The 24442-nt window shown below is 34.6% G+C and overlaps 1 protein-coding gene across 2 annotated transcripts; it reads left to right on the forward strand.

Annotated features, from left to right (window-relative positions):
• Window positions 1–247: 247 nt before the first annotated feature.
• Window positions 248–16161, forward strand: LOC108465044 (protein root UVB sensitive 6). Of its 2 annotated transcripts, none has more exons than XM_053025757.1 (13): window positions 248–955; window positions 1214–1312; window positions 1435–1548; window positions 3078–3149; window positions 3257–3367; window positions 3450–3569; window positions 13363–13464; window positions 13565–13637; window positions 13780–13863; window positions 13964–14028; window positions 14132–14233; window positions 14331–14445; window positions 15679–16161. In XM_053025757.1, the coding sequence occupies exons 1-13, from the start codon at window positions 605–607 to the stop codon at window positions 15705–15707; spliced, it is 1437 nt and encodes a 478-aa protein (XP_052881717.1). In that variant the 5' UTR covers window positions 248–604; the 3' UTR covers window positions 15708–16161. The 2 variants fall into 2 exon arrangements, with proteins under 2 accessions (XP_052881717.1, XP_017620837.1); XM_017765348.2 differs by having other exon boundaries at window positions 249–955; window positions 14331–14498.
• The last annotated feature ends 8281 nt before the right edge of the window (window positions 16162–24442 follow it).

Genomic DNA, 24442 nt, shown 5'->3' on the forward strand with positions numbered 1-24442 from the left:
CACATTTGTCATTTTAGCCGATAAAGTGAGTCGAGATAGTTTGCATTACTCTGGCAACGTAATGTGACATCTCACAGTCGAATTCAGCAACCAAGTTGGGTGGAAGGTGTTAAAAGTTATCAATTAAACTTTAATTATTAAATCAAAAGAGTAGAGGGATTAAATTCTTTTGAATAAAAATAAAAATACTAACTTTTAAATATACAAAAAGTATAGGGATTGAATGCAGAATTGGACCTTTTATGAAAACCCTTTTATTTTTCCAAAAAAGTGAATTAAGAAAAAGTTTTACAAATGAAAAACAATTTTTAGTTTTATAATGTTGGAATTTTGGAATAAAAACGAAACAAACAGTCCCCATTCCCTAAGAAAAAAAAAAGAGAAAAAGAAAAAAAAGAAAAAAAAGAAAAAAAAGGTGTTTTAATTGAATTGTAATTGTAGCCACGGCCACCTTCCACAGCTAAATGGCCAATGTTGATGTCGTTAATACCGAAGTGTGCCAAATCGCAGCATAAAGGCACCTTCTTTTCATGCTTCAAGTCAAACATTTAAGAAAATACTCGCAATTTCTTTTGCTGATATCGGCTAACAAACACAGACCAACATGAAGCAATCCACCAACTCTACATCCACCTCCGCCGCCCAAACCCTGACCTCCCAGGAGTCTCGCCTCCTCGTCCGCGAAACGCTGCGTATCAGCGCCAGCCTGGCCTCAAATGCCGGTTTAAGTAGCAGCACCGGCATACACGAAGGAGCCGCGATACCATTGATGGATGAAAACCGGAGGATGGGACTGGTGGGGGACGAATTTCGAGATTCAAGTTTGAAATTGATTTGTTGTGAGGAAATTGACGGAAGGAGATGGAAGTACGTGGCCGAGAAAGATTCCTTCGGAAATTTCAAGAACAATTCCATTCGCACTGTCAGTTTGCACACCCCACAGGCACCTCTTGATGTCAGTTTTCTACTTCGTTTCGAATTTTTCATACTAGTATAGAGATAATTTATATCAAACAAATTGGAAGATAAAGAATAAATAGTTGCGCTATTTTCCATTTCTAATAATGACTATTCTCGCTGTAAAAGTATACTTAATATTCCAAGTGAAGCCGCAAGATCTTTTACTTACTGTTGGATTTGCTTCTATTTAGATTTTAGAACATTTTTATTTTACTTGTGGGTGACTTGGACTGTTTTTCATTTGATTATGTAGGAATTGATGTCATTCATACGATCATATGTGGTGCCGGAGGGCTTCCCTGAGAGTGTTACTCCTTCATACGTGCCATACATGACTTGGAGAGCGTTGAAGGTGGTTTTCTAAGTATATTGGAAAATGGAGGGCATTGTAGGACTCAAGTCTCGCCCTTGCCTCTCGATTTAGAATTTTAGCATCGCTAAATACCATACTGAATGCCATCTTGTTCAATGCAGCATTTTTTTGGTGGAGCAATGGGTGTTTTCACCACGCAAACCCTTTTGAACTCGGTTGGAATCTCTAGAAATAGTGCTACACCTGGTGCTGTTGCAATTAATTGGATTCTCAAGGTAGGGAAGACGTAAGATGTTTGAAGTTAACAACATACGTCCTTCTTTAAGTTTAGGGGCTCAAAAATATCAGCTTACATTTGCTTCGCAATTGTTACTTTACAACTGTCTTAGCTCTTCTGGTTGTCTAGTTTGTAAGTTTTGTCAATATTCTGATATTAACAGTTATTTTAGGATATAGAGAGCCACTGAGTCTACTTTGCAATCATGAAGGCTGTTTGTCTTAGCACATCTTGAATTTTCTTGGACTGGTATTTTCTTTTGCTGAAATTTTGTTTCTCATATTAGTATTTCCTTTGGTTGAGGTTTAAAATGTATGAAGAATTGCCATTTTTGATCTGACAGTGAAGTTTTCAAGGGTGTTAATTGTTATTTGAAACTTGTGCTCAGTAAGTTATGAGAGGTTCTGCGTATGAAAATGTTCCTCCATATCTATACCAGGCTCCATCTCAACATTGGGGTTTCTCCTTTATTTGTTATGTAGATGTCATTTTCATTAACTGATTGATTGACTTGGGAAGTTCTAGATATCCTTATTATGTTGAGTTTCTATGTAGCCCCGAAATTTAGTGGTCCATTTCTGATTTCTGACCTGTCAATATTTGGATGTTCACCTTAGATCATCTTTGCTGTTTTCATACTCTGCTGCACCAATACACTTTGAAATAATATGTTGCAAATGCATAATGTAATTTTCTATGGCTGTCTTCATTTGTTCAATTTCTTTTCATGTTAAATTATTAGGAGAAACCTGCTCTTCAAAAGTAAATATGTTAGCAATGCTAACAAGGTATTCTTAAAATTTTTTCCTAAAGCTACTGTGTCGTTTGACCGGATGATTTTCTCTTCGTGCAAAACTGGCTAGTAAGTGCTTATGACATCTTGTTCATGTTGGAAGCTTGTCTTGGAGTTTAGCCGCTTTTTACATGTTTGATACTAGATGCAAAGCTGGTGACTTGTTTTTCACCAGGCTAGAGGATAAAGTTATAAATTCAGACTATGTTGTACTTAAAAACAAAAAAGCCTTTGTTATACACCTAACTTATTGCAAAGTTGCTTCTATTTTTTTCTTAGCATACTGCTTGCAGAAAGAAAATGTGTGTAAGATTTGTATGGCTTTTTGCCAAAATTACAGTTTAATATTTTTCTTGATTAAGAAAATGTGAGTGTAAGATTTAAATGACTTTTTGTCATAATTACAGTTTAGTATTTTTCTTGATTGAGTTTCCAATTACTGTTTCAAAAATTAAAACATCTACTTATATCCATCTAAAAGGAAATGTCTTATTGCTCGATTTTACTCCTTATTGGCATCTGTAAAGCATTCAAGAAGTAATTTCATAGAATTCATTAAATAGTCAAGCTGCTATCGTTTCACCAACTTTTGGTTTATAACTTATTAGTCTTTATCCTTTTATATTATCGCCTATTTGGTTTGTCTTTTTATATCGAATGTTGTGTTATAGAAAAAAAAAGGAAGTTTGTTGAAACTGGCTGTTTAGCAAGCTAAAATTTAACTATGCTTGCAGGATGGTGCCGGTCGGGTTGGTAAAATGCTTTTTTCCCGACAAGGAAATAAATTTGATTATGATCTAAAACAGGTTTTTTTTCTTTTTTTTTAATTTTAATTATTATATATATTTTGTGATGGAGGTTGTAGAACTGTTAGTTTATCTTCACAAGATATTGTTACATCCAATGTGTTTAGCTGCGGTTTGCTGGTGACCTACTTATGGAGCTGGGTGCTGGGGTAGAGTTGGCAACTGCATCTGTGCCTCATCTCTTTCTTCCTTTGGCTTGTGCGGCAAATGTGTTGAAGGTGATTTTTTTTTTACCAGTACAACTTGTGTCTTTATGGTCTTTTAAGTATTGCAGTCTTATTCTTTGCAACTTACTTATAGAACGTTGCTGCTGTAACATCAACATCGACTCGCACACCAATTTACAAAGCCTTTGCTAAAGGAGAAAACATTGGAGATGTCACTGCAAAAGGAGAATGTGTTGGAAATATTGCAGATCTGGTATGCCTTAAAAATATCTTGATAGTCTGAAGTAGTGTTATTTGCAGACAAATTTCTAAATTACCAGTGATATGAGTGGAAATAGGAAGAAAGAGTAAGAATTGATTTATCCATTAGCAAGAGAAAGATGTGCCAATTGAAAACATGATACAGCAAAGTGTATCAGAGATGAGTGTTGTAGATGCATTAACAAACTTGTAAACATTGGAATAATTAGGACATAAAAGAGGACAAATTGCATTGAAGCTGTGTTGTTTCTACTCTATTTTAGCTGTCGCACCCAGGTGACACACGTCCAATGGACACTAGTTTTGAGATCTGACCCTTCAGATATATGGAGAAACTTGTGAAAAAATTGTATGTTCCTGTGCCAAACGCATATCCATGAAACCCCCCCCCCCCCAAAAAAAAAAAAAACCCCTCAAACAATCTTTATAACACAGCATGGAAGAAATAGACTGGCTGGATTTTAAGGGAAGGTTGCTTTAGATGCTGTACTATGGAAGTAGGTATGTTGTTTGATTGGAATGAGAATTTGGTGTTACACTCTTTAAATTTCAAAAACATATTGAGATTTCCCTTTGCAGCAATGACATTGTAATGACCACAATGGTCAGGGTTTTCTTGTCAACATCTTTTGTTGAGAAAAAGCAACCTATATGTATTAATTTGCTGTTTGCTGCTTCTGCATGATGGTTTGATAACTTCAGATGTTGTTTACAACAATGGCCACAAGAACCATTTGGTCTTGCCCATAATAGTAGGCAAAAAGGGGTTAAAAATAGAATTGTTTGGATGCATGATAGTAAATATATTAATTATCATTTCTAGCATAATCTAATTGGCTCAAAATACTACTTAGTTCTTTGTTTTAATCCGACATAAAATACATTGAAAATAGGTAGAGACTCAACTTGAGTATAAGAGTACAAGAGCTGAGATAAACACCACTGAATACCATTTTTCACATCATTAATTACTAGAATAGCAACTTAATCATTGAAAACAATTAGGCTAGTGATAGAGAAAAAATATAGAAGAAATTTGGAAAGGCATAAGGGAATACTACAAGATTTTATTACAAAAGAGAGGTAATAGAATGAATTCTCAAAGTTAATTTACAAAGCATGGTGAGTGGAAGTTTCTTCTTGCCTAGGAGGTAGGGCTTCCGTATATGGACGAACTACAAATAACAACACAAAGCATCTTGACGTAGACTGCCCTTTTCTTGAGGGTTTCCTTCCTCCAGTTTTGTTTGACGTTATATTTAAACAAAAACATCACAATGATTAGAAGTTAATTCTCGAGTCCAATCCATTGGAGTAGGTCCTTTTCTTTAGATTTTGTGCCACGATCTTCCACATATGTGCCAAGTTAAAGTTTCTAGTAAGGGTTTCTTGGTAGTGGGTCTACTTAAAAAGTGTTTGATATTAAAAGATTTGCATAGGTTGTGCCCTTTGGGGTTAATAATTTGAGTATTTGCTTTCATAATAATATTTCGGTTTGATATTGGTGATCAATATATTCTAAGGAGTACTATTCCCATGTTTGGCCATCATTAAGAGGACCATTGTTCAAGAAATAGGGATTGTTAGTTTGCAAAGCAACTTTTGAAGTGATATGTATTGATAAAAATGGTCAACTACACTATAGTTATAAAATTGTTTCACAAAGGTCTTGTTGTGTGGTGATCTACATGTGTCAAGTTTAATTTGCTAATAAGGGTTACTTGGTAATGGGTCTACTCAAAAGGTAGATTCGCCTAGGTTGTGCTCTTTCGGGCTAATGACTTGAGCTTTTGCTTTCATAATAATATTTTGTCTTGATGTTTGTAATCAATATATTTCACTACTCCCATGTTTGGCCTTCATAAAGAGGGACCACTTTTAGGAAATGGGGGTTTGTTTAGTTTGCAAAGCAACTTTTGAAGTGATTTGTATTGATAAAATTGGTTAAACACTTGTATTGTCAAATCGCTTCGTGAAGCAATTGCAGAGATGGAACATTTTGGTCAATGGTCTAAGTTTCGAACATCTTTTCATCAATCTTTCTCAAATCCCATTCCTTCTATGATGACCAATGTAGAGGTTTCTTTGGCAAGGAGAGTAAGTGTTGCAAACAAGTGAAACAGGATGTGCCTTGAGATGGCAGAAAGGAAGATTAGAATAGACCTTGGAAGTATTGAGCGTAGTTGCATTTGGTGGCTAGAGTGGCGAAGCAAGGGGTAGTAAGGTGGAAACTAATTCTAAGAAGAGAATTAAGATAAAGGATTATAGAGAGAGTTTGAGAGAAAGTTTTGCCCCCAATGTGAAAAGTTTCAAAAGTCCCCAAATGAGTTGTGAGTAGAGAATGAGAGTTGCAAAATTAGGCATATAGGAGTAATGTGGGGGATTTTTGGTTATTGATAATGGTTTATTTAAAAGAGTTTTAAGTTTTTGATAGTGATGATTTTTGAAAGAAAATGGGAACACTCAATATTATATGGAAAGGTTAAGAGAAAACCTTATAACTACCTCTATATATGATCCATCAAGCTAAGCTCTTTAGAACATCTCAAGAGTGAAGCTAACCCAAGAATCCTACCATATTATGGGATTATCTTCATTTCTTTTGTTTCGATGAAGTAATATGGTATGAAACATCTTCTATGGAATACATCTTGGAGAATGTGTCTTTAAGGATAATCTTGTTCTACAAATGGGTTGTTCTATAAAAATGTTTTGTGATGGTGTTGTTTTTGGCAGAAGCTTGTCAACTAAAGGTATGTTGAACAACCATTGGTCTGAACATAGCTATTCTTGGTAGAGGTTATTCTGAACAACATCTATTCTTGAACAACATTTGTCCTGAGTAAGAGCTATTCTGAAAGGTATGTGTTCTCAACATTGTTGTTCTTGAACAATATACGTTTCTAACAAGAGTTGTTCTTGAATGGCAACTATTCTGAATTGTAGCTATTCTCAAACCAAGGTTATCTTAAACAACTATTCTAAACAAAAGTTGTTCTTGTAGAGGAGATATTAGATATAGCAGTGTTAGTAATCGTTTCAAGTCAATTTTCTTAACATAGGAAGTGCCGTTTCCTATAAAGTGAGCTTATTTATCTTTTAGAATAAAAAGAATTGTAATAGCTAAAGCCAATAAGGTGTTGCTAGTGTTGGCAAGCTTGAGGCCTTGGGACATTGAGTGTTTAGGTTGAAGTTACACCATGTAAAAAATTATGTGTGGGTTTGTTAGTTAGTTAGTTAGAGTTGAGTTAGTTATTGATTTAAAATTATTTAGTTCAGTGCTTGTAATGATTGATTTTGATTAAAATTTGTCAGATTTCAGAATATTTGAGTATATCAAATATGATTCTAAAAATATTCTATCCCTAACTTTAAGGCTGTACAATATCCCTACAATTATTCTGTTTCCTAGCGTAAAGTTACCTTAGTTAGGCTAACTATGTGTATAAATATGTATGTAATCTCTTGTGGAAAATATAATAGAAAATATCCTGTTTTTACATGGTATCGAGCACATTATTTAGCCGGATTTTTGGGATTTTTAGCTTTTTTTTTTTGACTCCCAACCAGGTCCTCAAGTCTATAGAACTTGTTCGAGACACAACATGACCGAAACTGTAACACTGGGAGGGCTCGAAATTTCGTAAACAACTCAAATCCAATGAGTGAGTTTCAGAATATCCAAGTAGCCTCTGAAGCTAAATGGAAAAATTATCTAAAATGGTCCCAACTGGTTCGTACCTTCTTGAAAGGAAGAGGAAAGTGAGTCACTTACTCGAACTGGACCTAAAGAAGGGACCCTAAGTTTGATGCTTGGGATGAACAAGACTTTATGGTAATGTCTTGGTTATGGAACTCTATGATGCCGTAAATTAGTGATACATGCATGTTTCTTAGCACATCCAAAGAAATATGGGAAGTCGTGAAGCGACTTATTCTAAAGTTCGAGATCTCTGCTCAAATCTATGAAATCAAGACTAAGATTTCATCCACCAAGCAAGGAAGTCGATCAATCACGGAGTATTCCAATCTGTTGCAAAGTTTGTGGCAAGAGATGGATCATTACCAGTGCATTCGGATGAAGTGCGGTGAAGATGCGATTACTCTGAAAAGGTTTGTTGAAAAGGATCGAATTTATGATTTTCTTCTTTGGATGAATGTTGAGTTTGATGCAAGAAGAGTTCAAATACTTGGAAAGAGGAACTACCATCACTAAATGAAACAATTGCAATTGTTCGTCTTTGAAGAAAGAAGAAGAGGAGTTATGGTGGAGAACAATCAAGTGGATAGTTCACCTTGGTTACTAATGCTGTAAATGAGAGGAGATTTGGCACAGAGTAGCCAACTAGTGAAGATAATAGACAGATAGAACATACAAAGTCTTTTAACAAGGATTCCGTATGGTGCACCCTCTGCAAAAAGGCTCGTCACACTAAAGACAGATCTTGGAAACTCCATGGGAAGCCATAGACAACAAACAAAAATTTTTCGAAAAAGGTGGACAATCAAAGGGACAAGGACGAGCAAATACAATAGACAGACTAGATAAAAAAACAATTCTCGTGAATTACCTATTGAATTCAATAAAGAAGAAATTGAGAAGCTAAAAATTTCTTTGGGATTATTGGAAAAACTTCTTCAATGTACTTGTAGTTTGGCCTTTTCGGTATATCCTCTCCTCAAAGTTCTAAAGTCTCAAATCTGAGATACCAAAAGTTCTTAGGTCATTGACTCAGAGCTACTGACCACATGACCCACTCCTCACAAAAATTTGTTTCATATACACCTTGTTCTAGTAGTAGAAAAATAACGATGGTGATGGTTCTGTGATCACAAGTGGCAGTCAAGGTGATATTGTTATAAACAAAACCTTACTCTTAAAAATGTCCTTCATGTTCCAAAATTATTTACCAATCTTTAATCCATTAAAAAATTACCAAAGACTAAGCGTAAAGTGGTTTTCTATCACAATCGGTGTCTTTTTCAGAATGAATCTGAGGAGGATGATTGGACATGTTAAGGAAATAAATGGCCTATACTATCTTGAAGAATCCAATGAAGAAGTTAGTGTTCAATTCCTCACCTTTATCTCTCATATCCGAGTCTATTAAAACCAAGAAAGACCAAATTTGGCTCTATCACCTTCGCCTTGGTCACCCATCGTTTAGAGTCCTTAAAATTATGTTTCCTTCACTATTCAAAGGATTAAGCTGTTGAACAATTTCATTGTGATATCGTGAACTTGCAAAACATAAACGTACCTCTTTTCCAATAAGCAATAAAAGAACTTCCACTCCTTTTACTCTTGTTCATAGTGATGTTTGGGGGCCATTCACTATTTCAAATATTTCGGAGCTCGGTGGTTTGTATCCTTTATTGATGATTGTCTTGGTGTGTCTTGGATTTTTCTTTTAAAACAAAAATCGATGTTAGGTCTGTCTTTCCAATTTTTACAACATGATCAAAACACAATTTGGGGTAAATAAAAGGTTTAGGTCGACAATGCCAAGGATTATTTCAATCAATTCCTCTCAACATATTTTCAAGAAAGAGGCATTATACATGAGTCATCTTGTGTTAGTACACCCCAACAAAATGGTGTAGCCGAAAGAAAGAATGGTCACATTTTAGCCATTACAAGAGCCCTATTGTTCCAAAAAAGTCCCTAAACAATACTGGGGAGGCTGTTCTAACTGCTACTCATTTGTTAAATAGATTGCCTACAAAGGTCCTTGAATCTCAAAGTCCTATGCAAGTTCTAGCCAAATTTTTCCGATTTCAATACCTCCAGTAATCTTACTCCCAAAGTATTTGGTCAGGTCGCCTTTGTCCATGTTCATTCTCAAAATAGAGGAAATTTGATCCACGGGCTGTCAAGTGTGTCTTTCTTGGATATTCTTCCACTCAAAAGGGGTACAAGTGCTATCATCCAGCCACAAAAATTTTTTTTGTAACAGTTGATGTTACTTTTGCTGAACAAGAAAATTTTTTCACTCGTCCTTATCTTCAAGGGAGATCTTATTCACGTAAGATAAGGACAAAGAATTCTTTCTTCTTGACATTCCAGCTCTGTCCAGCAACCAAACACTCTCATTCCAGCTCTAAACACTCCCATTCCGGCTCTGTCCAAAGAATCAAACACTCTCACTCGGACCTTGCACGATACCCAACCCGCCTAACTTGAAACAATGACCCTATACAACCTGAAATCGAGCTTAGTACGCCCAAATCACCAAGAGGAATTCAGGACACTACTCGTCAATTCTTGGTTTACTCAAGGAAGAAGGCACCAGTGCAAGTTCAATCATCTTCTCCTATACGACACGAGGTAATCTTGAACCTACTTTGAATTCTAATACTCTGATTTAGATGATTTTCCCATTGCGATTAGAAAGGGACTAGAGCTTGTACAAAACATCCCTTGCACCTATTCATGTCTTACAAAAACTTGTCCTATAACCACAAAGCCTTTCTTACTAGCCTAAATTCTATTTCCATTCCTAAAAGCGTATTCGAGGCATTAGAAGATGAGAATTGGAGAAATGCCATGAAGGTTGAAATGGAAGCTCTTGAAAAAATAAGACATGGGACTTAGTGAAATTACGGAAGGAAAGAAACCGGTGGGATGTCATTGGGTGTACACAAGTGAAATATAAGTCGATGGTTCTTTGGAGAGGTACAAAGCAAAGTTGGTTGCTAAAGGGTACACTCAAATGTATGGGATAGACTATCTTGAGACATTTGCCTCTGTTGCAAAGATGAACACTGTAAGAGTGTTGTTGTCACTAGCTGCCAACCGAGGCTGGAAATTACAACAATTTGACATCAAAAATGCCTTTTTACACGGTGAGCTCGGAGGAAGTCTATATGGATGTTCCTCTAGGATTCGGTCCAAATACAGGACAGGCAGTTTGCAGACTAAAAAAGGCTTTATATGGACTAAAATAGTCCCCGAGGGCTTGGTTTGGAAGATTTACCAAAGTGATGCTCAAGTTGGGGTATAAACAGAGTCAAGGAGATCATACTGCTCAGTAAAACATTCATCTTCAAGGGAGTGACTGCTTTATTAGTCTATGTTGATGATATTATTGTGATTGGTGATGATCTAGAAGGAATGGAGAAGTTAAAAAATGCCTAGTAAAAGAATTCAAGTCAAAGAGCTAGGTAAGTTAAAATATTTCCTTGGTATTGAAGTGGCACACTCTCGGAAGGAATATTCATATCTCAAAAAAAATACATAGTTGATTTGTTGACGAAACAGCAAGTTGGGCTATAAACTAGCAGAGACACCCACAGAGGTGAACCACAGACTCAAGATGTATTAGAAGATATAGCAGTTGATAGAAGGTCATATCAAAAACTTGTGGGAAGCTTATTTACTTGTCCCATACCGGACGGATATTGCCTATGCAAGAGGTGTTGTAAGTCGGTTTATGCACAATCCTAAGGAATCACATCTTAGTGCTGTATATCGATTCTACAAGACTTAAAAGGCACGCCAGCAAAGGAATCTTATTTAAAAAGGAGAAAATTTAACCCTTGAAGCCTATACCGATGCAGATTATGCGGGATCTATGGTTGATAGAAGATCAACCTCTGTTCTTGCACTTTCCTAGGAGGCAACCTTGTGACTTGGAGGAGTAAAAACAAAACGTTGTGGCTAGATCTAGTGCGTGTGAATTTAGGGCAATGGCTCTTGGAGTTTGTGAGTTGTTATGGCTAAAGATTATATTGGAAGACTTGAAGATCAAGTGGGAAGGTCCAATGAAGTTGTATTGCGATAATAAGTCTGCTATCAATATCACACATAATCCACCTCAACGTGATTAGGGCAATGGCTCTTGGAGTTTGTGAGTTGTTATGACTAAAGATTATATTGGAAGACTTGAAGATCAAGTGGGAAGGTCCAATGAAGTTGTATTGCGATAATAAGTCTGCTATCAATATCGCACATAATCCAGTTCAACATGATCGAAAGAAGCACGTTGAGGTGGACAGACATTTCATAAAGGAAAAACTGGACAGTGTCTTAATTTGCACTCCATTTGTGTCCAATGATGAACAACTAGCAGATATACTTACCAAAGGATTGTCTGGGAAGTTGTTTCAGAAATTAGTAAGCAAGCTGAGAATGGATGATATCCACTTCCCAGCTTGAGAGGGAGTGTTAGATTTCACAATATTTGAGTATATCAAATATGATTCTAAAAATATTCTATCCCTAACTTTAAGGCTGTATAGTATCCCTACAATTATTCTGTTTCCTAGCGTAAAGTTACCTTAGTTAGGCTAACTATGTGTATAAATATGTATGTAATCTCTTGTGGAAAATATAATAGAAAATATCCTGTTTTTCACAGAATTGTTGATGTAGTTAGTTGTAACTTCAATATATATTTTAGTAGCCAAAACTATCTATAACCAAATAACTATATGGATTTTTATAGTATCTCTGCCCTACTCATAATAGCCATTGAATTCCAAGCTTACCATTTCAAGGTGGTTGTCCACAAGAAAGCCTCCTCTATTATTTTATACTCAAATCATGATGTCTTGAAAAGTTCCCTACTTGATTCGAACCAATCACCTCCTAGAGAAAATTACCAAGGCTTTGCCATTGTTCCAATCACATAGGCCCATGCTTGACTAGACTGCGATGCTCATGTGGTCTAGTTCTGCTGGCCCTCTATTTCTGTTAGTAACTTCATCACTTTCTTTCCACAATGCATAAGCTACATTCTCTATATGATATATTATATAACTACCTTGACCAATGCAATGCACTTCAAGAACTGCTTTATAAGCTAAAAGAAAACCCATTTATTGAAAAATCTTCTTTTAGGATAACAGCCAAACAATCAAAAAGTACCTTATGAGATATATTGATCGGCTCCATCTAGATTGTGAAAGAAAATTCTCAACCTAGTGGCCCCTAGCAACACATAACAAAATGGATCTTTTCAATATCAGCTATGAGTAGACCCACTAAAGAAACTCATACTGGCACACCATACCTATCTTATTTTAAAATCTCTGCACAACTTTCATGGAAAGGATACAAGTTTTGGTTTAGAATATTGTCTACATATATGATAGTCATGTCTTTGTCTGGACACACCTTTATGAAAACCCTAGGACAATATTCCTTTGGGAAAAAAGGCCAATCTAAAAAATATTAACATCTTTTTTCTAACTTCCTCTGTGATAAAGAAGTCATACCTCCCAAGATATGAACAAGAACTTCCTTCCTCCTGCTTCTTGCAATATTACTTTGTAGGAGACTTCCTTCTCCAACCTCTCTTTTCTAATATCTTCTTTCTATTTTTTTTTAATCTTATCTTTGTTTCTAATCTTAGCATTCTTAAAATAGTTAAGTTGCTATTTTTGGTTATTAATGACATGTGTAGTTAGGTTCTCCAGTTACAACAGTGGATTCTTTGCATTAGAAGGCACTGTGGATGTCAGGTTCAGGCCAGTGGTCTACTGTAGAAGGGTTACTGTTGTTAAAAAATTACTAATGAACTGTTAACAAGTCACCTTTGATCTTTTTACTTGTATCTTATGCATGTTGGAAATCTTTTGTCATACAGAAGTTATATGTATGGATTTTGTGTTTTTGCAGTTAATACATGTCTCGCATCAATCCTATCTTCTTGTATTCAATATATTTGTTAATTATTCATAATATAAATTGTCATGCATGTTATGTTTTGTCTGTCTGTCCGTATTTTATTTTGTTTAGAAATTTGAGGTTTATCAACCAAACTGCTTAATGTTGTTTGCAGTTAGGAACTGGACTGAGCATTCTGATCTCAAAAAAAAACCCATCCTTGGTTACCACATTTTCTCTCCTGTCATGTGGATATGTTTTCAGTTCTTATAGAGAGGTTACACTAGCACTTCTGTTATTTTTTGTTAAACTGTCTGCCTAATTTCGTATTCGGAACATGTTCTGCTAATAATAGCTTATAATAATTTCCTTTCCAGGTTAGATCTGTTGTGCTGCACACATTAAATAGAGCAAGATTCAGTGTGGCTGTAGAGTCCTTCTTAAAGACTGGTTAGTCAAACTGTAACAGAACTTCACTGCATTTAGACCCTTTATTCTTTCTGTTATTGTCAATGACATTCTCAATGAATCAAAACTATTTGAAGAATTCTTCAGACATAGAATGACTTCATTGTGTTTCTTCACGATGCAGGACAAGTTCCCTCATTGCAGGAGGGAAATATGCAGGAAAAAATGTTTAGTTTTCCATGGTTGAAGGACAGACCTGTTGTTCTTGGTGTGTATTAAACTGACAGTTTTTCCCTTGGCCAGAAAAAAAAGGCTCTAGGTGCTAATATTGTTTGAGTTCAATCTGAAAGCTCTCCCATTGTTTGCAGGCTCAAGATTTAGGGATGCTTTCCAAGATCCTGGTGCCTTTCTTGCGATAGAACCTCTCTTTGAAGTATGCTTCCTTGGAAACGAAGTTGATTAAATTTCTTCCCCATAAAGCATGTACCCACATAAAACATGCATAAACTTACATGGATTGTTGAATTATATGGCAGAAAGAAAGATATATAGTGACTTACAATCCTTCAAAGGGAAAAGTATATGCACTGCTCAAGGATCAAGCGAAGTCAGATGACATTCTAAAAGCAGCATTCCATGTCAGATAATCCTCTTGGCCTTATATACTAGTTATATTTCTTACCAAGCTTTGCTTTCATTTTTTGTGTTTAGCAGTAGTTCCACCTTGTATTACAGGCACATGTGCTCTTGCATTTCATTCATTCTGCCAATAATAGTCTATCATCTAGAAGCCAGCAAGAACATCTCATGCCAGCAGCTACTGATTTTGAGCTTCATATTGCTGAATCATGTAAGATGGTTTCAACATCATATAGACATTTCAAGAACAATGCTGCAGAACAGGTCAGCCGTTCTTGTCAGAAATATGCCATTCTATTTTCATACTCTATGCTATGTAATTTCTCCTTCTGTGTTACCAGCTTTCTCTTCAGCTTGTCATATGTGCAAATATAAAGACAGTTGACTATTCTTTTTCAGATTTCCCATTTTTTATGTAATGTTTTGGGTGTTTTTTGGGTGGGGGCAAGAACTCATATGCTTAGAAATGATCCATAATGCTAACACACCTTATTGTGTAATATCCCATTTCACTTTTTAAAATATTAGAAATTTGGACTCTTTTATTGATCTTAATCTCTTAGGTTGAATGGCCTACATAAAATATGTTATATTACTAGTGACTAGCATATAAAGGGGCAAAATACCATTTGATTAAAACAAATGTGGAGATGGTTCTATATATATCTAACTGTTCATTATGATGAGTTTAATCACTTGAAACAATAAGCAAAACAATTGGAGTTCCTGCAGTTTTGTTTATTAGCCTCATGTTAATGCAAAAGAATGGATTGCTTGTATGTACTGCATGTTCAGTGACCAATGAATTGGGTTCATTTGCTTAATTTTAAAAGCATGGTGCTGCTAGAATTAGAAGTGTTGTTGCATGTTTGCATTGTGCTCTATAGTGCAAAGGGTGATTTGCAATTTACCTAATATTTTTCATTTGACTATAAATTACATAATCCCCGAAGATGAAAATACCTATTAAATGTAGAACTTATTTAGTAGAGTTGTTCGCTGCAACTTTTTGATTGGTTAATTATGCTTCAGAGATGAAGCAGCAGTAGTGTATATTTCAGGAAGAATTTAATGGGGTTATTACTTCTGGGATTGTTGTCGGCTGTAAATTTACTTGGAGCTGCGAATGCTAGTAGCGGACAATTTTATGTGAGATTATGTGGAGGTGGTAAAATGAACCCAATCCAAAAAGCCGAAATCCTATATCTTCCACAAAATCTAAAAATTAGTTTGAACACCAGTATAACCCAGGCGGAAAAGGAGCTATATCCTAAATGGTCTGAGCCTGATGCTTGTCTGACACCTCTAAAAGTATGATTTTGTTTGCGACCCTGTATTGTTGTTGATCCTTGCTGATGATCATATGTATAGATTTCTTTCCTCATTGCATGTTTATAATTTGCGTTTCTGCATGTCTTTATGCTCCTTTTGACATGTCTGGCAGGGTTGGAGGATGTCGGACTCGCTTCTTAATCCGGGTCGGGCTCGACTGCATTGATGGGCTAAATTGGATGAACAAGTTTGAACTCTACTGTTTACCCAAAATTGGTTGTTGAGATCTAATTTCTGACCATACATTGCAATTATATAGAGGAGCGGAACGCGCATATACATGACACAAGGGGTTCTGAAGTCAGTTAGCCCTATACCAATGGAAGGATGCGTCTTTGTGCAAGCCCTCGATTTTCTACACTCGGGCCTTTATTTGTGGAAAATGCATTTTCATAGAATTTATATATGGTGTAATTCCATGGTGTTTAATATTGTCAGATTTAAAATAAATTAATTTCTAATGCATTGCATATTATTTACACGTTTATTTTTTAAGCAGTTTTTAAATAATGTATTATTAATTTTTGTAATTTGTGTAAAGTAATATATTCATAATTTTTAATAATATTGAACTCTTTTGAAATTGTAACTAAAATATTTTTTATTTCATTATTTAAAGAAAATAAATATTAATCAAAATGATAAGTAATTAGAATAATAATTTCTTTTTGATAATTTTTTGGGTAAATTACATGAATTGTTTTTAAACTTTGTTTAAAATTACATTTCAATTATTCTACTTTCAAAAGTTATATATAATAGTCACATATAATAATCACTAAAGTTATTAAACTATTATATTTTAGCCACTTAGTAGTAAACTTTAAAAAAAATAAAGTTGCACATTAATTCAAATAGTTTATAGTTAATTTAGTCCTAAGTTATGGTTAAAAAAATTATTTTGATATTTTTAAAATTTATTAACAATAATTGTAAAAATAAAAAAAATCTTAGACTAAAATTCTTAGGAAATTTATAACAATAATTAAAAATAATAATTTTTTTAAAAATATAAAATTAATTAAATGTGTATAAATCTAAAAATTCTTAAAATTAAAATTTTTTAAACTAACATTTCTTGCAAAAAAATCATAAATCTTTTAAACTAAATTCTTTTTATTTTTCATCGTTGATTAACACCTTCAATCACATCAACTTCATGTTGTTTTATTAAGAAATTGCTTTGCAAATTTTATTTTATTTTTCAAATCTCTAAAATCCCTAGTAAAACATACATTTCAAGCAAGATTCATATTCCATTATCAGGCTAATTGTTGTGGGATTTTCGTGATGAGCGAAGAGCAAAATGTTCTATTGCATTGTTTGTTTTTTTTGGTAAGTTTTAATTTTTTTTTTTAAATTTGACCCTTTTTTCTTTTAATTTATAATACAAAGTACCCTATGTAACATCTTATTTTTCAGTGGTGTCAGAAATAGTGGTTTCGGGACCACAATTTCAACGAGTGAGTCCGTAAATATTATTGATTAATATTTGGAGTCAAACCTAATGACATAGTGAATCTTGATCTAGTAAAATTTACTTGTAGAACATTTAATTAGGGTATAAGTGGTTTGTATCGAAAGTCAGTGATTTTAGAAAATGAGGTATCGGGACCTCATTCTTATAAAATGAGCTCGTAAATATTTCTATCGAATTTTTATGGAGCTACTGTATAGGTGAATTAAGGTTGGGTCCAGAAATTTTGATGATTTGAATGGTTAAATAAGGTACAAGGTTAAATTGTAAAAACAATAAAACTTTATCGTTGTTGATTTCTGTTAACTAAAATGTTTATCTAGTATTTGTTTAAAGGTCAGAAAGGCAATTAGGCCATTGCAAACTCTAGTGGACAGCTAAAGCATAATAATTAATAATTTATATCCTAATTTTAAAGTTATAATTAAGTTAGAAAAAATAGTTAAAGTGGATTAAAACATAACAAAAGGAAAAAGGCTATTTTTCATCTTTTTTTTTTCTTACAATCACCGAAACCACCATTTTTTGACTTTGGAGTATTCAGCAAAGCTCTGAATATTTATATGGCAAGTCATTTTTCATTTGTATTTCGTAATTTTTATGTTTTTGATATTGTTGCAACTTGATTAAGTTATATCGTATTTTTGTTTTTAAATTTGTTAAAGATTTTTAAAATTTCCATTGGTGTTTTTAAAGCTTTTTGGATGGATGATTAATGGAAGATTTTGAAGCTTGGAAACATTTTAGGATTGTTTTGTTAAGTAAATTTTGTTAATTTTGTATTTAGGGACTAAAATGAGAAATTGAGGAAATTGACATGAAATTTCTGTGAATTTAGTTTTTAGGGGGCTATAGAAGGACATAATTGAAATCAGAATGAAAAACAAAGTTCAATTGTGAAAGCTATACTTGTTTCAATTTTAGGGACTAAAATGAATAAAATATAAAAGTTCAAGGAAATTGTGTAAAATGAAATTAAAAGGTCATATGCATGTATTTGAGTTTAATGATGCATTTGGATTTGATAATTTGAGTTTTAACTATTATATAGATCAAGTTATTGATACTCGGGAAAAAGGGAAAATTGTAGAATAGTCCTTGCGTTTAAACTCGTTCCCTACTTGTCATAACTAAGTTCATATAGTGTACGTACGTCTGAAATCTATTTGCTTGTAATCTAAATGTGTGTATATATATATATATATATATATATATATATATTGTGAAACATGACTTGAATTTCATGAAAAAGGTACCAAGTGAGTTTAGGATTAAACTGAAAAGTGTTACTTATGTGATAAATTTATTCTATGTTGAGTAACGAATGAATGTAATCATTATATCCTGTGTAGAGTAACATATGAATCTGATATGATTTTTTTACATGATTTGAGTTTTTAGAAATGTTTTGGTTATATGAATGTCTTGAATACTATATAAGTGTCCGTTTGAACTTAGTAAACGATTAGGATACGATTGACAATCCAATAGGGTAGATGCGCGCTTATTCTGTTAGCATTACGGAGCTCCTATTTTCACTACAGTGCCCCTGATCTATGCCCTGTTATGCACTTTGGTGCCCTGTTTGCACTTTGGTGCTCCTGTATGCACATTTGTGCCTTGTTTAGCATCTCAGTGCTCCTTGATACTGTAACCCATGTACCCAAATCCTTTTACTATTGTTCATTGGGTTGTCTTGATTAAATAAGAGAATTGAATGAGTTCTTGACTTGAATAAGCATGAAATACTTGGACTGAATTGATTGTAATTTACTATTGATTGTCCTGTTACATGAATATATGAAATACTTACCTATTTCTTATGAAATGAAATGTCAGGATTGAATATGTCATGAATACTTAGTTATAACAATATTTATGATTAATAAGGTAAGTTAACGTATATATTTTTATATGAACTTATTAAGCTTTCTTAAAGCTTACTCGATTTTGTTTCCTGTATTTTGTAGTTGACGCTTTATGGAACACGACTATTGGATCTCTTCACAGCTCACATTATCCAGCTTTAGATAATGTAGTTCTTTTGAATGATCTTTTATGGTTATGTGGCATGAATTGTTTAAGTGTATATGTGTTATCTTGGAAGGAAATAATGTGAACTCTTGTTTAGTTTCCATGGTTTGTAAATACATATATATATATATATATATATATATATATATATTTGATTTGGGATGTGTATAAAAATGCTGGATAAAGAACTCTTGTTGACCACTTGTGCTAGGTGTGATTTTTTGAAAGTTGGTAAGTTTCATCAAGGTTGAGATGAATGTTTTGAAATATATTCATATTGGTGATGAAATGATTGGATGTAATATGTTATATGTATATTATCTTGTTGTGGAAAGGTGTAACTGAGACATATTGGTTAAAAGACTAGGAATGTATATGTATGGTATGTTTTGAGATGAGTTAGAAAGTATATAATGAAGTTAGTGAATTGTTTATAGATGTGGATTGTTTAAGTTGTTAAACTTAGAAATGGGTAAAATTTACCTAATATGGATAAATGGTAATATGAATGGTTTGAATAATAATTGATTCTTGTGTAAGCTATTTGTAACAACCCAATTTTGGGCCTAGTCGGAACAATGGTTTCAGAACCACTAATCTGAGACCAGAGAAATTATTTTTAACAGTATTTTATGTGTTATAGCACGTTTACATGGATGCATGAAAATTTTGATGAATTAATTTTAGCGATTGTAAGCTTAATTGTGAAAAAGGACTAAATCGCATAAAGGGAAAAAGTTTTGTTTTTCAAAAAAATGGTGTTAAATAACTAGAGAACCATAGTTAGGGGTCTTTAAAGGACAAATAGACCCATTTCAATTGGGGTGGCCGACCATAGGGACAAAGAAGAATAGAAAATTTAAAATTAGGTGAAGTTGGTAGCTTATTTTGACTAGAAATAAGATAAAATAAAACAAAAGGGCTTCATCTTTTTACCATCATCTTCTCCACCGAAAATATCAGCAAGAAAGGGGTTTTTGAAGCTTGAAACTTTCAGCCATTAAGTCCTCTCATAAGTAAGTGATTTTGATGACTTTTCTTGATACTTTTTGTACTTTTGGGACATTTGTAGCTTAATTTAGCTAATGGAGGGACTATTTTGTAATATGGTTGAGACTTTAAGGTTTTTACATGAAAAAATTTATGTTATGAGCTGAAACTTTATGGAAGAAAATGAGTTATAGTTGTGAAATAAATAACTCTTGTGAAGTGGTGTTCATGAAAAACACCTAAAATGGACCTTTTTGTAAATGTTATAAAACAGGTAGTAATTGTCTGAAATAATCGAAATTGGGAGATGCCATCAGTGAAATAAAGGTTCGGCTAGGTTTGGCTAAATAGGAAATTTGATAAAAATCGATTTACGAGCCTAGGGGTAAAATCATAATTTTTTGAAAGCTTAGGGGCAAAATTGTCATTTTGCCAAAATATGAATTATGAAATGCATTGATTAATATGATGATTAAATCAGTGAATTTATCATTTTGGATCAAGAAATACAAAATTCGGGCTTAGACTGGGGGAAGGCCAAGCTAGTAGACTAAATACAACTAGTCGCCTACTTTTTGTATACCGAAGGAAGTTGCACGTAAATATTACAACTCTATTGTTATTATGCATTAAATTATTGATATTGCATGAAATGCTCGATTTTTTTACGAATATGCATGATGAAATTTTTTGTGGTGAGACTCCTTATTGAACCGAAGGAATAAATCGGATATCTATGCCGTGATATTAGGGTTATATAGGCCAGTGTAAGACCATGTTTGGAACATGGCATCGGCGTTAATATGAGAGCTAGTGTAAGACCATGTCTGGGACATGCATTGGCCTCGATATGTGAGCCAGTGTAAGACCATGTTTGGAACATGACATCGGCATTAATATTAAAGCTAGTGTAAGCCCATGTCTGAGACATGGCATCTTCATCTTACCCTTTGTATGAGGCTTATCGAGTATCCATTTACTATTCTAGCCGGTTCAATGGATAATTTAAAGATTATATTATGATTGAGAAAAGTATGATTAAGTTGCAAGTGGTACAGGTAGCTACATGAAACTCATGAGAATGAGCTCGGGTTATGTATATAAATAGTAAGGATGAAATGAGTAAGTTATGTCTATAGTTATTCATGAAACTTGTGCAAGTGTATGATGTTACTTGGTAAAGAAATGTTAACTATTTACTTGTAACTTACTAAGCTTTATGCTTACTCCATCTCTTTTCCATTTTCTTATAGTGTTTCCAAGCTAGCATCGGGAATCAAGGGACGTCAGAAACATCGATCACACTATCACCTGAAGCTTTTGGTATAGCTAGTTTAATTGTTTTGAGGGTGGCATGTATAGGGAGTTGTTCTTTTTGTTTAATGTCATGTTAGTTTGGCCACAACTGTTGGCTCATATGGATGTGGTATTCATTTTGTATAGGCCATTGATGTTGGCTAATATTGATTACTATTAAATGCATTTGATAAAAATTCTCATGGATGTGGATGTTTGGTCGTGGCAGTTTTGGTTATGTGTGTTTATGCTTGGATTGGAGATGTTTGGTTGTGTAGGTAAGGGTGGCAAAAAGGCTTGGTAGATAGCCTTGTTTTTGTCCATATGGGCAGACACACAGGCGTGTGTCTAGGTCGTGTGTGACACACGATCTGCCCCATGGCCGTGTAGTCAGGCCGTGTGTCCCTTGCACCTAAATTTGGTAAATCATAATGCCTAGTTGTAACCACACGGGTGGAGACACAACCATGTGTCCCAACCGTGTGAAGGACACGACCTAGTACACGGGTGTGTACCATGGTCGTTTACCCATAAATGTTTGCTGATGTCAGAAATAGAATGTTAAGGTTTTTGTACATTGGCTGAGATATGGGTGTGTCATGGACATGTGAGGGACACGGGTCATGGACACGGGTGTGTGCCAAGCCGTGTAAAAACCCCTGTAGGTTCGAATCAAGAAATAAATTCACATGGGCTAGGAACACAGGCGTGTCCCGTTAAGTGCAAGCCGTGTGAGCCACACGGGCCTTCAACATGGCCATCTTAAGAAGACACACGGGCGTATGCCCCTTTCTGCTTTGAAATTGTACAAAGCTTTCTAAAGTGATTAGTTTATTCCCGAACTATTTCCAAAGCGCGTTTTGGGCCTTGTAGGTCTATATTAGGGTCTTTAACAGAAAGTTTGAATGTTTTAAAATAGCGCAAAATTTTATGACCCGAAAATGTTTGTATGTATGTTTTCAAGTCTGGTAACACCTCGTATCCTGTTCCGGTGTCGAACTCTAGTAAGGGGTGTTACACTATTTGGTTATTTAGGTATTAATTGAAGCATAGGCTTGTTTGGTTCATGAAAACTTGTAAAATGTTACATAATTGTCCAGCATGGCCTAGCATATAGATGTGTGCCTTACATAGGCTGGTTACATGCACATGTGGATACTGCAGGTTTAGTAATATTTGGATCACACGGTCACAGTTAGTTACACTGCCTGGGCACACGGTCATGTGATATATGCACACACAGGCACAACCTTTCACACAGCCGTGTGACCCTTGTTTTCTTGTTGTCCTATTCCATTGCAAAAGTTTTAATTTGATCATCGTTTAATCTCGAACCTGCTTAGAGCTTTCGAAAGCTTGACTAAGACCCGAATTATTTTCTTAATCATGTTTTACATGGATTATGAAATGAAAAACTAATTTTTAAGTTTGAATTGTATGTGATGATCTTTGTGTACTGTAGTGACATCCTATGGCTTGGGTCTAGTGACCAAACCAAGTAAGGGTTGTTAGATTTAGTTGTATCAGTATTATGATTTATTCGATTCTAGGACAGAATATAACCTGTTTGGAGTCTAAAAAATACATGCCACATATAAAATATGATAGTGTGATGCTTTTGATTTGATCTGATCTTATTTTCTTGTAGATTTAAAGATGTTTATTGAATCAAATTGTGCTGTCACTGATGAAGTTGATAGTAACGTTCCAGCTTTCGATCATGGAGCAAACCTAGTATGCTAATTCTTTGGTGTGATAGGTTAGTGGTTCACTAAGTTCATTGGAGCCAACCCTACGGCTCTGCGACCTCTACCCCTTAATATGCCTTCCTCGGCATCTCCTGGTCCTCAAAGTTCTACACCCGTAAATGTACATAGGCCTCCGATTGAAAAATTTTGGAAATGTTGGGTTGAAGAATTCAGAGGTAATACAAATGATGGTCTAGCTAGAGTTGAGTATTGGTTAGAAAGTAATCAGAGGGTGTTTGATGAGTTGGCTTGTACACCTGACGAATGCTTGAGATGTGTCGTGTCTTTGTTGAAAGATGAGACATATCAGTGGTGGTATACAATGATAGTGGTTGTACTGGAAGAAGGTTTAATTGGGAATCTTTAAGAATCAAATTTTGAGAGAAATATGTTAGTAAACGATATTTAGGAAAGAAGGAAAAAGAATTTTTTGAGTTAAAATAGGAAAATAAATCAGTTGTTGAATACGAGTGAGTGTTTGTACAGTTCAGTAAATATGCTTGCGAGGTTGTGCCATTGTACAGTTCAGTAAATATGCTTGCGAGGTTGTGCCAACAGCAAAAGAGATGTGTATCTATTTTGAAGATGGGCTAAATGATGAGATAAAAATGTTGGTTGGGGAAATGGAAATACGAGAATTTGTGGCCTTGTCTGATCGAATATAGAAATGGGAAGAAATTTGTAATAAAAAGAAACATAATGAAATGAGAGCTCGGGACTTTGACAAGCAAAGTACATCCAGACTATTCACAACTTCTCCATCAAAGAACTTGAAGGAAACTTTTAGTCACCAAACCACTCCATCAAGGTTTACAGGAAGAAATAGGGCAAAACCAGGTGAATAGAGATTCCATTTTGTTCTTGTTGCTAGTGTTGGTAGTACCCGCAATGTTGAAAAACCTATTTGTGATCATTTTGGTAAATACCAAAGTGGTGAATGTCAATTGAAAGTTAGAGCTTGTTTCCAATGTGGTTCAATAGATCTGTAACACCCCTTACCCGTATTCTAGGCAGGAACAGGGTACGAGGCATTACCAGACTTACAACACAAACATCCACACAATTTCGAGTCATAAATTTGCGGCCAAATTAAAACAATTCACATTTAAACATAAAGTCCCTAATACAAGCCTATGAGGCCAAAACATGCGTTGGAAGTGGTCCGGGACTAAATCGAGAACTTTAGAAATTTTTACAAAATTTAGAAAATTTTCCACTAAACAAGGGTCACACGCCCATGTGGGCAGGCCGTGTGGTCACACACGCCCATGTCCCTAACCCATGTAACTCTCTGTTTTACAATGCATGAACAAATTGATGCCACACGGCCA

The sequence above is a fragment of the Gossypium arboreum genome, chromosome 3 (assembly GCF_025698485.1).
Source record: "Gossypium arboreum isolate Shixiya-1 chromosome 3, ASM2569848v2, whole genome shotgun sequence".
NCBI classification, from domain to species: Eukaryota; Viridiplantae; Streptophyta; class Magnoliopsida; order Malvales; family Malvaceae; genus Gossypium; species Gossypium arboreum.

What these genes read in the sequence shown, in the direction of transcription:
- LOC108465044 (XM_017765348.2), top strand. Translation starts at nt 605, where the DNA reads ATGAAGCAATCCACCAACTCTACATCCACCTCCGCCGCCCAAACCCTG. An exon ending in CCCCACAGGCACCTCTTGAT is followed by an intron (nt 956 to 1,213) that starts GTCAGTTTTCTA and finishes TTGATTATGTAG; the next exon opens with GAATTGATGTCATTCATACG. An exon ending in GTGCGGCAAATGTGTTGAAG is followed by an intron (nt 3,368 to 3,449) that starts GTGATTTTTTTT and finishes ACTTACTTATAG; the next exon opens with AACGTTGCTGCTGTAACATC.